The 18,280-nt window shown below is 41.0% G+C and overlaps 1 protein-coding gene across 4 annotated transcripts; it reads left to right on the top strand.

Moving 5' to 3' along the window:
- Nucleotides 1–1,661: 1,661 nt before the first annotated feature.
- mybl1 (MYB proto-oncogene like 1) lies at nt 1,662–14,499 on the top strand. 4 transcript variants are annotated; one of them, XM_085287234.1, is made up of 16 exons: nt 1,662–2,019; nt 4,365–4,464; nt 4,670–4,741; nt 4,864–4,956; nt 5,663–5,883; nt 5,971–6,163; nt 6,866–6,940; nt 7,234–7,344; nt 8,110–8,349; nt 8,460–8,834; nt 8,927–9,066; nt 9,150–9,264; nt 9,348–9,464; nt 9,554–9,658; nt 9,808–10,002; nt 10,107–14,499. In XM_085287234.1, exons 1-16 carry the CDS (start codon nt 1,997–1,999, stop codon nt 10,230–10,232), a joined length of 2,301 nt encoding a protein of 766 aa, XP_085143360.1. In that variant the 5' UTR covers nt 1,662–1,996; the 3' UTR covers nt 10,233–14,499. The 4 variants fall into 4 exon arrangements, with proteins under 4 accessions (XP_085143360.1, XP_085143359.1, XP_085143358.1 ...); XM_085287233.1 differs by having other exon boundaries at nt 9,793–10,002; XM_085287232.1 differs by having other exon boundaries at nt 8,442–8,834.
- Nucleotides 14,500–18,280: the final 3,781 nt, after the last annotated feature.

Below are 18,280 nucleotides of genomic sequence, written 5' to 3'. Positions count from 1 at the left end.
ATGTAAGTTATGTCTCTTTAAACGGGATAATGGACAAAGGATGTTGAATATGAAGCTTCTAGGCCAGAGAAGATGGGAAATGGGAAAATAAAACAAATGCTGATTATAAAGCAAGTGCATGTTTGCGACGAAAATCGGTAATAACAGTATTCATGGGTAATCTGGTTTGCAGTAAATACCACTAGCCACTAGGTGGCGACAAAGGAACCCTTTGGACAGTTACGTTTTGACTGAAAATCTCCCGAGGCAGCATCTCTGTGTTGCTAAATATAAATAATTGATAAATATGTTTAAAAAGTATGTTTTAAACTCTTCTCTTTCTTTGTAGCTGAAAACCATATTTTTTGTACTGCAACAGTAAAAATCAGAATAAGCCTAGTAAAGAGCAACATTACAGCGAGAACACCATATTTTCAGAGCTGATATGAAAGATTGGTACAGCCAAATAATGATTCTTCACCCTCAGTAAATACGAAGCAATAATTCTGAATAAGATGCAGCTAAAATATTTAAAATCAAAGTGTTATTTATTCAAATAAATCATATTTAACAGCGGCCTCCCATGGACGAACATGATAGAGCCTGCCTGAAACTTGGAGAAAAAATAAAACGGGAGTGGCATTCAGGCAGGGAAACGTGGGTGTACGGGGGGGCATACCATTAGGGACATGCGCAACAGGGGAGTGCGTTTTTAAAACGGCCCCCTGTGGCTGTATTTTTTTTTTTTTTTTACAATATCAACAAACTGTCCGTGTTTCAGGCGCTCGATCCCTTAAGAAAAATGTGCCTGGTACCAAGCCAATTTCATTTGACCACATTCTCTTTCTAAAAAAATATTTTACACTGTACTTAAGTAAAAAAAAAACATTACATAAAAATGGCATACTTAATGAATAATAAAAACAGTATGTATGGGACTGCGGACGGGTAGTGACAGTAAATGTTGTAATATTTTCATATTGCACAAACACAGAAATGTCACTATTGTCATATCACTGAAATAAACCCCATATGAAGAGGTTAATTATATTTTATATGAGTGAAATCTGCAAGCAGTATGTCGATATCCTAAGTTTTGTCCACAAGATGCCAGCAAAACACCGTTTTTAGAGCTGCTCGTGGAAAGCCAATTTTTATGGTACTGTTTTGCTGCTGTCCTTATATAAGATGCAAATTATAATAATAAATATACCATAGTAATGCATCACATCAGCGCAAATGCATTCACCTGAAGGTATACGATGGCACAAAGGCGCAGATGATGCAGCCTTTTGCGCTTTCATTGTGCGATTTTTCGCGCTGTGTGCCTCAGAACCCTCTGAAAGTCCCCAAAGGGCCCCCAGAAAGTCCCGAAACCCACTTTGAGCCACTACAGTCATAATGAAAAGACCCATTTTGCTGAAAGAGGTGACAACACTGTTGTCTGCTATAACATTCGCCTCCTGAGATTCTCAACCAATGAAAGAACTGCTTGCAAATTCTTAACCAATCACTTGCGAGTGTGTCCTCGTTTTTGACCTATCAGTTTCGAGAACCGACTCCTCTCGTCACGGCCCCGTTTCTGACCAATCGGGGGCGAGGCCGCCTGTGCAGAGGGCTGGGCGCGAGAATCGGCGGGATGGACAAAAATCATAACGCCAAACAGAAGTACAGAAGAGAAAGATTATGATAGAAACAGCCCGGACGGCGAGTAATAAAAGTAGCCCACCTTCAGTTTCATAGCGAGTTTTTATGTTACGAGTCCGCATTTGAAGACAGCCTTTATCTGAAGAGGACATAGCAACGCCTTTCTCTGGGAAGATGTGAATATGACTTGTACGGAGAAAGTATATGTTATAAACTGTGCTTTTAGTTAGCTCGCTGCTAGCCAGATCCCGAAGAAACCTGCAATGACTGTCAACGCTTTCTATGGATACACATCTATTAAAGAGGGATTTTAGGGAGCTGCCAAGCACAGGTTCATCTACGAAGAATTTCAGTCCTCCTACCAGCTGTCATGGACAACGTGAAATCACGCAGGTGGGTGCCAGCAGTGTTTCATTATTCAGTTCCCGTGACACAATGCACCTGTGTACAGTTAATACGACGTGCCTCATATAAACAGCTTATACTGCAAGTGCACCTGCACACTTGCACTGTAATAAGGTCTGCCTATGGGATTTATGAATAAGTAGTTAATGAATAACACCTATAGTTAATAACATACCCCGATGAAAAGTATAGACAGTGTAAAATCCACGTTTCAGATATAGCTTAAACAACCTGAAACGTGCATTAATTTGAATGGGTGGCAATGCTTCTGAAAGTTTCGCATTCAAAATAATGTTCTGTGAATGTGAAGCCAGTTTCACACAGCTGTTATGTAACAGCATCATCCTTGAAAACGCATTACTAGACAATGACAAATCAGCCAGATTAATGCATCTTTACTGCTCAGATTCACTTTTTCTGAATATTTAAAATAAAAACAACCACAGACTAAAAAAACTCCACATCAGATAGCATGTGTCCTCTAATTATACATTACAGATTTTTGCATTAAGTCTCTTGGGTTTCTGGCAATGGAAGAAAAAGCTTCTAGACTGTATAAGTATACCATGTGAAAAATGTGGGTTAATTAGTTTAAAAATTATTCATATCAATCAGTTTTGTTAATCAGACATTATAGTCATCGCTTAAGCTAAAAGTACTACACATTTTCTCAGTCCATCCCAGTAAGTATGAATATTTGAACAGTATAGTACTGCCCCGTGCATCGTTTGGACTGCTACCTTTAGACTTTGGAAAATAGGAAACCTTAAAATTGTAACCTTGGTCTGTTAGCCTCTATAAAGGGCATTTTTCATTATGTTCTAAGATATGGATAAACTTCAACAGCAACATGATTGTTTGAACACTGGATGTAGATCAGTATACTATTTGGTGACGCTTGTTACATTTTATTTTAGAGAAAGTCCTCTATCCAATTAGAACAACTCAGAGTTATTATTTCATATTCATTGCTTATGACAGGTGATGTATTCCTAATGGATTAAACACTGAATATAAATATGGTGCTTCTTATACTTGCCACCTAGAATTATAGTTTTATATTCTTCAGTTTCAAAGTGAATAAATGCCAGGAGGTTATGCAAGTATACCCCCTTTTTTTTAAAAACTTTTTTGAACTGGACCGTTACGGCTTTGCCAGTCCCCTAACCACACCCCAGTACACCTCTTCCACCTCATCAAGACACACACACACACACACACACACACACACACACACACACACACACACACACACACACACACACACACTTATAAAGCTCTGGTAGTGAAAGAGCCTGTTGATGCAGACCCCTCCTTTCCTCCAGTCACCTTAGGCCCCTCCTTCCTTTTCAGCAAACTTCTCTTGCCTCTTGTGAGGGAATCAGGCCATACCAAAATTCAATTGGTATACTAAAGTTTCCACTCTAAGGAAGACCTTTCATCCACATTTTCATACAAGACCTCAAGAGAGCACTCCCCAACCCCCTGTGTGTGCATGTGTGGTTGTAGAGGTCTCCTACAGGACAACAAGCCTGGCTGTTCAGGAATTTAATTTCTCCTCCATTTATTAAAGTCTGCTCCCATACTGCAAAGACTTTAGTGCCCAGCAGCAGGTTTTTGCATGCAAAAATTTTGAAATGCAGTGTGCTGACATTTTATATTATCAGTAGTTCTATTTTGTGTTCTTTATTGTGCATAATTATAATTGACATGTTATTTCTGTCTTTACATCTTCAAGACCTGTGACCTAATGCAGTCACACTGAGATCCCCGCATCAACGAACTCATTGATTCATTTGTTTGGTTAGCTAAAATGTCCAGAGTCAGTGTTGTGCAATACACGAAGAACACATTGCTTTCAGTTTTGATATGATGTGTCAAAGGCTTGTTTATTGCCCACTGATGCTTTTAGTTTTGCTTTTATTTGTCTTTTATTAATGTATTTGTTTATTTATTTTGCTATGACATCAAAAGAGTTGTGGTCAGCTTTTGGTACATGCTGCTGCTTTTCCTCAATCCTGCCCCTAAAAAGCTTGGCATAACTCACTGCTAAAGTCTAATTCTTTTAACAGGGATTTTATTTCTTTCAGATGAAGTTAAAGCAAAGAGTAGGCAAATATACTTGGTCACAAGACCGTTTAATTACACTGAGCCTTCATCCTGTAGTAATAGTTAAGCTTCTTACACCATTCTCAAGTAATTTCTTTTTACAGCTTTGGTGTCCATGTATTGATGTCTAATATATTAGCTTACAGGCACTGACCTCATACCTCAGTCTTGGGCTCCATTTGTGGTCTAAATGTGCTCTTCTTTTACTGCCTTGTATATTTTAGCAATGATGAGGATGAAGAGCTGCAGTCCACAGATCCAGAGAGTAAAGAGAAGAGCAAAGATAAAAAGACACTGTGCAAAGTAAAGTGGTCACGAGATGAGGTAAGTTTATCAGAGATCTGACATCTGAGCTGGGAATTTGTTGGAAAGATTTAACTTGAGGCATTGCATGTTACGTTCTGCTTTTATCTCCTCGCAAACATCTTTAAGGGTAACTGTATAACAGTGTTTATGTGAAAATGCTGAACAAGATGCCTTACACGCGCTCTGTACCATTTGCTTTTTTTCCATCTCTCTTTTTCTTCAGGATGAAAAGCTGAAAAAGCTTGTTGAGCAGCACGGAACAGACTCCTGGAAATTAATAGCTACCCTTTTTCCAGTAAGCACATTTCAATTGTGTAATTTCATTAAACAAAAATGTTACTACTTTACACCATATTGGTTTATCTCTTTCAGTTACTACTGTAATGAGGTGTTGCTCTTTGTGTATCTCTATCACAGGGGAGGACAGATGGCCAGTGTCAGCACCGGTGGCAGAAGGTGCTCAATCCAGAGCTAGTGAAAGGACCATGGACAAAGGAGGAGGATCAAAAGGTAAGACGAGCTCTGAATCCCTATTTTGTGCAGAAACATTGGTGACAAAATGGGTAAATGATATGGCAGAGAGGGGAGAGAGCAGTTTAGACAGGTTGAAAACACACAATACAAAGACAAGTGCCACAATATGTAATGTACCCTTTAGCTTCAGAATAACCAGGCTGTGCACATGTGCATGCTTACTTCCCGCCAAGAAGGTTTTTTTTTTCATTTTTTTCTAAAGTAAATTCTCCACTACGTCATTCGTAATAAAACAGTCTCTTCAAGTAAGAGGTTTAGCAGCCAGCCGCTTTTTTAATTAGTTTTTTTTCCTACAAAGCAAAGCTTGAAGACCTTTTCCTGCTGTTAGACCAGCGATGCATTCCTTAAATGGATCACTGTTGTTCAAGAATGTCATGAATGGTGTGTCATTCCTCCGAAATGTTGGAATCATAACAAAAACACAGATCTTACAATTATAGCTTAGCCTGCCAAAAGTGACATCACAACATTTCTCAGCCTCGATGGAAAGAGCCAAACAAGCTCTGCTGTTGCTATAGTGAAGGTTTCTAAACAGCACTGCTTCTCTTAGAAATCTGAACTCTTTGAACAAGTTTATAGAGTGGCAGAATTAATTAGGGCCCTACCCCATTCATTCATAAATCCATGAATTTATTTACTTGTGCTTCTACTGAATATCCTCCACGTGGTGGTGTTTATGCAGGTTATTGACCTCGTACATAAATATGGTCCCAAGCGCTGGTCAGTGATTGCGAAGCACCTCCAGGGAAGAATCGGAAAGCAGTGCCGTGAACGCTGGCACAACCACCTCAACCCAGAAGTTAAGAAGTCTTCATGGACTCAGGAAGAGGATCGAATCATCTATGAAGCCCACAAACGCCTTGGCAACCGCTGGGCTGAGATCTCTAAGCTTCTTCCTGGACGGTAGTGTAGTGCGTCACACACTGTCTGTTTGTGCTTCCTGTCTAAGTAATGTAAGTGAGTCACACTAGCAATGCTATCCCCTAACAGAACGGACAACTCCATCAAGAACCACTGGAATTCCACCATGAAGAGAAAAGTGGAGCATGAGGGGTACCTGCAAGATGGCTGCAAGACTTCCTCTGCTAATGGGAAGAGACGCCACAACAGGCAGTGTCCTGCAACTCCAACAGAGCCCCAGCACTGTGACCGCAGCCCTGTGGCTATGACAGCATCAAACCAGGTCCATCCTCAGTCTTTGTTTCATTTGTCCTCTTACTTAAAACATGCTTCACCTCAAACACAACATTTATAATCAGGGCCCATTTAACTGTAAAAAACTCATAGTACCGTATCACCCCAATCGATCTCTTCATTCTCAGACTGTGGGCTTGTGATATTTAAAAGTAGAATGAGAGGCAGAGCCTTCAGCTTTCAGGCCTCTTTCCTGTGGAACCAGCTCCCAGTTTGGATTCGGCAGACATCTCTACTTTTAAAATCAGGCTTAAAACTTTCCTTTTTGATAAAGCATATCGTTAGGTCTGGATCAGGTGACCCTGAATCCTCCTTTAGTTATGCTGAAAAAGACTTAGGCTGCTGCAGGCTTCCTATGATGCACTGTTTCTTCTTCACTCACCTTCCCCTTTATGTGTTTATACACCACTGCACTTCAACAGTGTGTCTTTTGTCCTGTTTCCTCCCCTCACCCTCAACCTGTCACGGCAGATGGCCGCCCCTCCCTGAGTCTGGATCTGCCAGATGTTCTTCCTGTTAAAAAGGAGCTTTTCCTTCCCACTGTTGCCAAGTGCTTGCTCATAAAGAGACATGTTATTGTTTGTGTTTTCTCTGTATTATTATGATCTTTACCTTACAATATAAAGCACAATGAGGTGACTGCTGTTGTGATTTGGCGCTATTTGAGCTAAGTGTAATGCTCTGTTTGCAGACGGGTGGTTTTCCATTTGAGCCTCATGGTGGGCACATGATGGACAGTCTTCCTGAAAATTCAAGCTTCATATCAGTGAGTCTTTTATAAGGTTTCTTTGCATGCTAGTGGGGAAAATGTCTGACTTCTTTATTTTCTGGTCTTTCTGTAGTTGTACTTGTGATTGCTAACTCTGGAGCTCAAATCAAAAACTTGAACGTCCTGTTTTTTCTCCTAACACAAAATACAGCTGAAAGGGTGTGCGATGTCAGTGCTGTTGTTGCAGTGTTTTTATGTTTATGTCTTGTTTTCCTGATTTTCTTAACTCTCGTAACTCTTTCCTCTTTTCCTTTCGCCTCCTCTTCCTCCGTGATGTTTGTTTATTCCAGCCATCCTGCCTGGATGATCCTGACAGAGAGCAAAGAATTAAGGAGCTTGAACTGCTGCTTATGTCAGCAGAGAGTGAAGTCCACCAACAAGTGCAGTGCAGAGGTTCATGTGTAAGAACACACACTGAATGTGTGTTAGCATTCTTAGTCAGCATAGCCTGCGTGTGTTAATAGCTTACAGTACATACACTGTAAAAAGGCTCATATTTATATTAAATATGTCTTCGCGTCAAAGTGAAATAAACAGCGAGTTACATAATCTGAAAAAACAATATATTGATATCGAAAAGTTTATTTAAGTCCAAAATCCTGGCATTTGATTCTAACTGGCCTTCATTAATGAACTTTTTGCAGTGTATATATTCTAAAACAAGAATGAGGGCATGTATGCGTGTCTGTAGCCTGTTTGCTGTAGTGTTGCAATAGTAACTACTTTCCCCTTCTCGCCACTTACTCAGACTGGCCTGAAGCTGTGCTTGGTAGTCCCCCTAGCTCCCACCCCTCACCTCGCCCATTATTTTAGTTTTAAACTTGATCCCGCCCCCTCATCCCCTCCAGCCCTCACTCCCTGCCATCCTACCATACCCACACTTAGCCCGCAGTTTGGTTCTGACTAAAGCATTCTCAGTCTCTATTCTGTCTGCACTGACTGTTTTCATACTTCATTCACATTTATTCTTTTCAGTGAGCGACTTTATACTGTACAATTTTTTCCCATCATTTCCTACACATAATTTCCAAACTCGTGCAAATTAGCAATAATTTTACACCACATCTGCCAAACCCATCAGATCAGACACCATCCTGCTGCACGAGCCAAAGATCTAACAGCAGTGTCTTTAACCCCCACCCGTCCCCTGCTGCCCTCTATCTCAGAGTTTGGAGCAGTACCCAGCATGGCCAGACAGTGTGTCAGATGACACGCTAACCACGAGTAGCAGTAGCCTGGAAGAACAAGCAGAGAGAAGACCCTGGGAGGGCCCTGAGATCCCGCAGGGAGCTCCAGCACCGCTTCCTGTCTCGCCCAGCAAGTTCCTGGCTGTAGAGGCCAGCACAGTGCTGTCCACCCTGCAGACCATACCAGAATTTGCAGAGACCATGGAGCTTATTGATTCAGTGAGTAACAAATGGAGATGAACACAGAACAAACATAACTCTGTGTAAATTTGTTGGCCAAATATTGTGAATGTATTAAAGATCTACTGTAGATGTGTTTTGCTCTGCAGGATCCTGTCGCATGGAACGAAGTGGCCAGTTTTGATTTGTCAGAGACGGCGACGCCGTCCAGGCACAACCAGGCAGCCTATAGCACTATCTTGCAAGAGAGCACCATGTACAATTCAGTGAATTACCCAGTCAACGCTGCCACTACCGACTTAGGCCAAGACAGGAACTGTGCTCCATTTGGTGTGGGAGATCTTACATCCCTGACTCCCATTAACTCATCCAAACCCACCCAGGCTTCCACTGGGAGGAAGAGGAGAAGAGAGAGGGGGGAACCATCTCCTTTGTGTGACAAGACTTGCTCTTCCTTCTTGGAAAATATTTCAAATTCTCCCAAGAAAACACCTATAAAGACACTGCCATTTACCCCGTCACGAGTAATTATCTTAATAATTTACTTCAGAGAACATCTTCCCATTACAGCTGATGCAGTGATTTGACTAATATGCCATGTCTTCATTCTCCTCAGTTCTGCAACATATCAGTGCCAGAGCATCTCAATCTGGAAAACCCCGCCCTCACCTCAACTCCTGTGTGCGGTCAGAGGTGTCTGCTCAACACACCCCTTCAAAAAGATACCACACCTAAACACCAGAAAGAGAATGATGGGTAAATGAATCGGCTGTAAGCAGTATATCAGAAGATCTTTTTGCTTGCAGAAAACTAGTGTAATCACAATTACAAATATGTAGTTCCAGGACTCCTAAATTCTGCAAAACAGTCATGACTCCAACTCCGAGGACACCCACTCCTTTCAAAAATGCTTTGGCTGCCCAGGAGAAAATGCACGGGCCACTAAAGAGAGAGGTAAATTTGCCAAATTCTGGTGCAAGCAGGTGAACATATTGCTGCCTTTTTTGTGGTTATACTCATCCATTTTTGTTTTGCAGCCACAGCCTTTGGCCTTTCTCGAAGAAGACATTCGAGAAGTTCTAAAGCAAGAGACCGGAACAGACATCTTCAACAGAGCAGACTTACAGCCAGATTACAGAGTGTGGAAACATAACGTAAGTCACGAAATACAACCTTCATGACCTCAACACCTCATCAAAAAACTAAGAAATAATTTTATTTCATTTTGATGCTTCAAAATTAGATGGATGGCCCAGCTAGAAAAGTGCGCAAGTCTCTTGTCCTGGACCCTTGGGGCAAAGAAAGCATTAATACTGAACTTTTCCAAGACCAGCTCGACGATGCACAGGTAAGCCTCTCTGACCACACTTCAAATCAGCTTCAGGTCCTGGAGCCCTTTCCAAGTAAAAGTATTTTTATAAATACCATGTAATTACTATTACTCTTAATCTACTGCTTTCTTAAAACCTGCACCATTCAAAGAATGCCATGTTGCAGGTGTCAGATGAAGGTCTACTGACAAGCTCTTCATTGGTTTCTCCGATCTCCGAGAGAGACGAGTGTGGCCATTCTGTGACTTCTGGGAAAGATGAGCTCTCATTAGGAGTCGCCGTTCATACTCAACACTTTACTAGCCCTCGGACGAAGAAGCTTCCGACCTCTAACAAAGCAACAAAACACAACACTGCACAGGTATGACGAAACAAAACAACTGTCATTAATGTCAATGTGTAGTTAATGCTGTGAAAAGGGTAGAAACAGACAATCACAGTAACCACTGATCACCTTCTGTGCAGGTGAGTGAGTGGGAAGCAGTGGTTTATGGAAAGACGCAGGACCAACTGATCATGACAGAACAGGCTCGTCAGTACCTGAATCCCTACCCACCGTCCACCTCTGTCTCAAGGGCGCTTGTGCTTTAAAGCCGTCCCCTCGACTACGCAGGCAGCACTACATCTGTCCGACAACTAAAACCTCCACTGAATCTTGTAAGAGACAATCCAGTGAAGACAAATTGTTTTATTTTTCTTCTGAAGCAGAAGTGCACTGCCAGTGACGTCCATACAGAGGTTTTGTTCTCAACGCATTTTGAGGTAACTGCCCAAAGTGTTCTCTGTTTGCCAGCAGTCATGAGCAGTTTTGTACACATACAAAAAGGCTTTTTCTTTTAATCAACCTGCACATAGAGTAGGCTGCAGAAATAGTGTGTATCACCAGCAGCGGCTGCTTCTGAGTTGTATATTATTAATATATTGTTTAAAGACATGAAAGACATTATAAGATGTAGCGCTACTCATTGTTTATCTCCTCCTGCATGTTTTTACTAAACTGTCCCACTGCTGTTAGCAGATAAAAAAAACACGTATGTGCAGCATTTGTAGCTTTTTACCGACACCCGTGTACAATGAAATCACGCCATGGGTTGTAAACTGACGCAGTACAGACTTCATTTACTGGCCACTTTATTGGGTATATCTGCTCGACCGCTCATTAACGCAAGGCATATCATATGGTCAAGATGATCATATGATGTGAAGTTTACACCGAGCGTGAGAGTGAGGAAGAAAGGTGATTTAAGTGACTGAACACAGCATGGTTGTTGGTGCTCAGAAATTGCTGATCTGCTGGGATTTTCCATCACTACCTTCTCTAGGTTTTACAGATACAAAATTCAAAATGGGTAAAAATGGCCAGACTGAAGGCAAAAGTAACTCAAATAACCAAAATATGCAGAAGAGCACCTCTGATGTAGCTGAGGGGCTACAGCAGCAGAAGACCATACCAGATGCCACTCCTGTCAGCTAATAACAGGAAACTGAGGCTTTAATTCACACAGGCTCCCTGAAACTGTACAAAAAAGATTGGAAAAATCTTGCCTGGTCTGACGAGTCTCAATATTCAGATGGTAGGGTCAGAATTTGGAGTAAACGACATGAAATCATGCATCCATCCTGCCTTCCTGTACTCAAATGGGATCCACAGACAACAGACCCCATCAGATCCAGTCACCTTTGGGATGTAGCTGAAAATCTGCAGCAACTATGTGATGCTATCATGTCAATAAGGATCAAAATCACTCAGGAAAGTTTCCAGCACCTCGTTGAATCTGCGCCATGAAGAATTAAGACAGTTCTGAAGCCAAAAGAGGGTCTAATCCCATATTAGGAAGGTGTACCTAACAAAGTGGCTGGTGAGTGTGTAATGTTACTATTGATTTTTAAATGAGAAAAAAAATGCACTTACATGTTTTTTGTGACAGCAGTGTTATGTTAAGGAGGAATGCCAATCGGACTCCATGTGAAGTTTTTAGGATGGAAATAGGAAGCTGTCAGTATTGCACTATTGAGTTGACTTTGCTGCTGAGAAAGGAGCAGTATTTTCGAGGGCAAACTGGATAGCACTTGTGATGGTATTTTTTTATTATTATTTTATTCCTTTTATAACACAGCGTTTCCTTTCCAAGGCCATAGAGTCGGTGGAGACATCGGTTGAATGTATTTCATTGCAATGTACATGTGAAAGAACCTCAAAAATGGAAGGGTACCTTAATGTTTATTTTTGTTTGTTTTATTTATTATCTGACAGCTCTAAGGCTTAGATATTAATATAAATCGGACACCGTGAGTTTCAAAGAAGTTTAATCTTGCTGCCAAAACAGCCTAAAAACTCTCACTTGCTCTAAAGCAGTTCTCTATTAGGGAATGAATGGCCGCCATTGTTTTGGTCAGACGTTCGTATCATTAGTGCTCAGCAACAAGCATTTTGTTGGAGAAGGATTTAGGTTTTATGTGAGGGCTGTAGGTTTTATTTATTTAATGTCTACTAATTTATTTATTTCTAAAAGAAAACATTTAAGAGAAATTATTGAGAAATTATATTGTCTTTTTTTCTTTCAAAATTAGGATTGGGCAACCATTCAGTTTTTTATTTCTCCAAGTTAGAAGAACAAGCACTGCAACTGATTTAATGTTAATTTCTTCTCCTGATTAGGCGAGAGCTAGCAAATAACCTTTGCATAGTTGTACGTGTGATTTTGTAAAATATAGATAGGATGTATGTAGGTAGCGGGACTCCATTTCTGACCTCTAATCATAGACTAATTGCACTTTTTTTCCTCTTTGTTTAAATGTAAATGTTCATTCTCATAATGTAGTTCCAGTTCTTACCTTTTTTCGTGTGTGTATGTGTTAGATGGGTGTTTCCTTATGTTTGCTCATGTTTGCTCATTCATGTTTGAATGCTGATGTTAAGATCATGCTGCTTTATTTACACGTTCTTTTCTCCTGTTTTGCTGCAAAAGGTGTATTTAAAATGCACTACGTAAAAACCTTGTATTTTTAGACAGATGGCTTTGAGCTAAAACACAAAATACATATTGGTCAATACATATGTTATTACAATTCTGTCTCCTAAAATGCTGGGCTGCTGTGCAGAATGCAATATGTTGCTAAAACCCTATATTTAATTGTAAACAGTGCAAAGATGTCGTTGGATGTTATGTTTTGATACTGATGCCAGTAATATGTTTCAAATAAGGTGAAAACAAGGGCTTGTTTACCACTGACTACTGCTTTTTTAACACTATGAGGAAGGCAGGTGCACTAGTCTGAAAGCAAAATGTTTTCCCATTTTTAGATTTTAGTGGTCACCAGCTCCTAGTCCTCTTTGTCATATTTTTAATTTCTTTATGACATGTCCGAACGCTGGGCTGGACAGTTTAGCACCTGCTTTCTTCACCTCTTTCTTTGGAGCAATATCACCAAGCATTAAAACGCATATTAGCCGTGCAGTGTGCACAATGCAACCGAATATCATCTGGCTTTTTGAGCTGGACACTCATAACAAGTTGATTGATCCGTCTCCCTTTTTTAGCCCGGACAACACATTGTCCACGATGTCAGAGATGAATTACAGATTGTGATTGGTCAGACCACAGGACAGTTTTTCCCTTCATCCAAGTCCGTTTTAAATGAGCTTGGCCCAGGCAGCTGTATTTCTGGATATTGTTAGATTAATTTTTTTTCTATTCTTACTTTGAATGCCATTTTTTATTACATACACTGTGGGCAACTGCAAGAAGCCGTTCACTGAAAATGGTTGTCAGATGTTTCATTTTAGTTTCAGTGTCAGCTTCACTGATGTCCTCTGGAGACATCACATTTATTACTGAACTATTAGCCCACACAGTCTCACTAAGTGAAGGATGCCTCCCTAATTTGCCTTGGTCACTATAGTCACTACAATGAACCTTTCTAATGTAGTATTAGTATTTAAGCTGGTTTGAAACACCTTGTTGGCATCAAGTTCAAAATAAGTGCAAATCTTTCTATTTACATTTTTTTGTCTTGTTATCTTTGTGACATTTTAAACTAAATATAGGGCTTAAAATGTTTGCAAATCATTGCATTCTGTTTTTATTAACATCTGTACAAGATCCAGATACGATCTCTGCTGCAGCCATTGTCTCCTTGTATCCTGCTGAACTACCCTTGAGTGAGATGTCACATGTTTCTCTGCTCACTCATTTCACCTTATGGACAAGAACAAATGCACTCTCGAACCATCCTTTAAAAAAAGCTGCATAATCTGGTGAAGTAACACTATAGCTACATGTATTTTTTTTCTTGTATCATCTGCTTTAGTGGATCCAGTAATGGCTATAATCTGGATTATCCTGCATTAAGTATTTGAGTGAGAATAAGAAGGGAATCTTGTCAGGGAAATCAGGTGGAAAGATCAGAAGAATATGGTACACAACGCTAAAAACAGACTAAACAACTTTGTAAGATGTTTACTGTATATTTGGATCGGGTGGCTGAGATCTGTCTAATCTGTATATATTTGTGTCGTATGTTCTGTGTGTTGGTTTGTACATTCCATTTGTTAAAACCAAGATAATCTGTTTGTGTGTTAATGACATTGTAACATCATAGGTTGCAAGGGCATTAAGTACATATAAGTACAGGATAGTAGCAGCTGTCATATACTATTGTAGTTATGCATGAGCAGTACACAAGATGCTGGACTTTGCTTTCATTTACAGGAGAATCACACATGTAACACTTGAGTTATACTATATAGCATTTTCAGTTGAAACCATAATCGAGGTACCATAGAAATCCTGCCAGCTGTCTTTGTAACCATGTACTTAATTTGGCTAAATAAATGCATTTGTTGGATAATTTTAAAGGTATTCTGACTTTCTTGTGTTTGCATTTTCACTTGCCATCAACTGCCAAAATGCCTTTGTGCAAATTAGTATACGTTACATGCTGTTTTCTGCATAATAAAGATTTCTGATGATCGCTTAGTTTTTCTGACACGTTCACAGCGGGCATGGCGACACTCTGACGTCTTGCCAAAAACTAACGCCACTGAAAGCTTTTTCTTTGTCTTTTTAAATGGTGAAAGTGGAAATTGAAATATTCCACCTTTAATCATGCACTCTAATTTTTCCTCACATGCAGCGTGGACATCTAAGCAGGTGAAGGCTGGGTGTGACAACTCATGGAGTGGTTTGAAGATGACCTCTCTGTCATGTGTGTATGTATACGTTGGGATGCTGTCAACTTGGCCTGGGGTCCAGGGACACGAGCCCCCTCCACCAGAACAAGAGGCCTCTCCACAGGGTCAGCTGCTGGCCCTAAAGGGGCCCACTCACCCATGACTTAATGCCCCTGAGCTCCTTTGTCCTTTGGGCTGTTGGTTTTACAGGCCCATTCACTCAATTGCCCCCCAAATGGAGGGAGAATGTGACGACTTGCCTTATGCTGAAGGAGCGGCAGTGCGCATGCATGCAAACAATGTACACATAAACACACGAGCGCCACATGCACGCCATGTCCACTTAATCAATCTGTCCTCCTTTGCTTTCATTCTGGTACAAGAGGGCCTTTTGTTATTGCGTGACCCGCACTATGAGCCGAAAGATGTCGGGGACCCTTTGCTTCTTAATTGGTTATTGGCAGCAGCCCTTCCACTTTGTACCTCCTGCATGTATTTAGTTGAAACAATGACTTACTGAAACACTATATAGACCTAAAATAAACATATAATTGCTGTTTTTGGATGAATTACATTTAACCCAGATATACAGATTCTCTTCACATGCTGTAGTTTCCACTGATTTAATTACCGTATAATGTCCAGTGCACGTTTGCCCCCCTTCTGTATCTCTTATCATTCAGTCAGCTTGACTAGGTAAGGTATGTGTGTGTGTCCATTTTTGGGTCTACCCTGTGCACCAAAGACATGAAACAGAGCCTACAGGCATCTGACCAAATCTCCTCGGCCTTCTTTCTTTAAGCACACACCCATAAGCGAGTGCACAAACTCTCTCACACACACTGTTTGCCTTTGTGTATGCTAGACAGCAGATGGCAGCCCATTATAGGGATGACAGAGCAGTCATCTGGCAGGCACCCCGGTTACCCCCTCCTTCCACCTCTCCTCCCCCACCACCCAAAAGACACCCAGCACAACACAACAGGGATAGGAGCCTTTTAGGCGGGAGACTGTATCTGTGTGTGTGTGTGTGTGTGTGTGTGTGTGTGTGTGTGTGTGTGTGTGTGTGTGTGTGTGTGTGTGTGTGTGTGCGTGTTAAAATTGGACACTGGCCTTTCCGCTCTATATAGGTCACTGTTTCCACTGTTGTGTGTGTCAGCGCCATGTGAGGTAAGTCAGGCTCACATTTGACTGGGGATTTGCCAGGCTATGACTTACTTTCAATGGAAAGTTTATCTCTACAGTATGGAGGACTGATGCTGCTAAATAAAAAATTTAATGGAAAAATACATGTATGTATTAATTATGTAAAGAATAAAAAAAATGATAATAATGTTTCATTCAGCTTCTTTATCATTTTACCTTTGTAGTATTATCTCACACATCTTTATTTCCTTTATTTTTAATTTTTCATCTTTCACCTTCTGACACTTTTAATGACAGTCAGTAATACAGAACACAGAAAGAATTCAGTTCTTTCTGTGAAAGATCGGGTCCTCTACCTGAGGCCTGGCAGCTTGAGGATCCTTCCTTGGACTGTTCTGGACTGTTCTGGACAGAGATCTCAGATGTTGTTCCTGGGATCTGCTGGTACCACTTGCCCAGCTTAGGGGTCACTGCACTGAGTGGTCCGATTACCATGGGGACCACCGTTGCTTTCACCCTCCACAACTTTGCAAGCTCTTCTCTCATCCCTTGGTTTTTCTCGAGCTTGTCATGTTCCTTCTTCCTGATGTTGCTATCACTTAGTATAGCTACAGCTATCACTACAGCCATCTTCCTCTGCTTTTCTACCACTACTATGCCCAGTTGGTTAGCCATCGCCAGTTTGTCTGCCTTAATATGGAGGTCGCACAGGACCTTAGCTCATTCATTACCAAACACCCTAGGGGGTATGTCCCATTTTAACCTTGTGACTTCCAGACCACTTGTACTTGTAGCTTGTAGCTGTAGCTGTAGCTGTCCTCTGGTATTACAGTCCCCTCAGCTCTGACTAGCTTCCTTCTCTTTGTCATCATCCTATTACACTTCTCCAGTCTGAACAACATTCCAATGTTGTCGCTGTATATCCTGGTGGTATGGATCAGTGCATTGATGTCTCATTCACTCTTGGCATACAGCTTGATATCACACATGTAGAGGAGGTGGCTGATAATCGCTCCATTCTGTTTTCAATAATCTCACTGAGGGGGTTCAGGCCTATGCAGAACAGCAGAGGGGACAGACCATCTCCTTGGCAGATCCTACACTTGATGGTGACTTATGCTATTGGCTTGAAGCTGGCCTCTGAAGTTGTTCGCTACATCCCCACTGAATTCCTGAGGATGGCTCTTAGGATCCTGTTGATCTTGTACTATTCTAGGCATCCAGGATCCATGTGTGGGGCACTGGGCATAGGGTTTCTTACAGTCAGTCCAGGCAGTGCACAGGTTGGTGAGCTTGGTCTTGCAGTTTCAGGCCACTGTTCTGTCTACCACTGCTTGGTGTTTTGCTCCTCTGGCATTCCTGCCTATTCCTTTTGGTGCCCCGCTCATGTATTGAGCCATGTATCCAATAAGACACTTAAGCTCAATTATATTAATTTTAAAAAATTGTAAAAAAAAAACAATAATTTTGCCATATTTTATAATTAATGTAAAAATTAAAAATGACAAAAATGTTTGCAATTCTTTTTGGTGCATTTGTAGACATATTTATTTATTTATTTCATTTCATTTAAAAATATTAAAGTTTTTTATTGTTTATTTTGGATTTTGACAGTTTTGATCCTCCATACTTTATACCCGATATCCAGCTACACTTACAGTAACTTTGTATATATGTGCATACACTCAGTTCTTTTGTCAAACTCCAGAAGTAATCACAAAGTTATTCACAATAATTCCTTGACCCTATATAAAAGTGAGTCATAGGCTCGAGGTAAACTCTAACAGTAAACGCTACAATATTCTCCTTGTGAATGAGAGTTTGCTACAGGACGAGTGGAGCTGTCTGTCTTTGTAACATTTACACTCTTCACTGTGCAGGACATGTCCTCCAAACACTGGCCCCAGAGTGACTGCCTCCTGCAGCCTTTATAACAAAGGATTATACAACAGTGAATATCAAACAGCAAGTGGAGGAGGGGTGTATTTCCCTGTGGAGGTCAAGGCCAAAGTTAGGATTTTATGTCCTCTGCAGAAGGTAATCTACAGCCCACCCTATAGAGATCCCACCACAAGGACAAGGCTGGGAGGCACCACTGAAAAAGAAAGACTACATGCAACTTCTGAGAGCTGCTTTGTAGTTGCTGGGGCAACTGGCACAATCCCTGGTCTTTTGGCAAAGCTTTCAGCAGGCCTCAATCACACTTCCTATTAGAAAGAAGGGAGGCCCAGTGTGTTCAAAGGAAAATGAACAGGAGCCTAAGCACTGAGTCGTACACCGAGGCATGTTTGGACTGAAATGAAATCATCATACAGTCACG

This window comes from Mchenga conophoros, linkage group LG9, assembly GCF_057382185.1.
Source record: "Mchenga conophoros isolate Kocher_MC1m ecotype Shallow Benthic linkage group LG9, M_conophoros_male_GT1.1, whole genome shotgun sequence".
NCBI classification, from domain to species: Eukaryota; Metazoa; Chordata; class Actinopteri; order Cichliformes; family Cichlidae; genus Mchenga; species Mchenga conophoros.
This window is presented reverse-complemented; position numbering and strand designations above follow the sequence as displayed.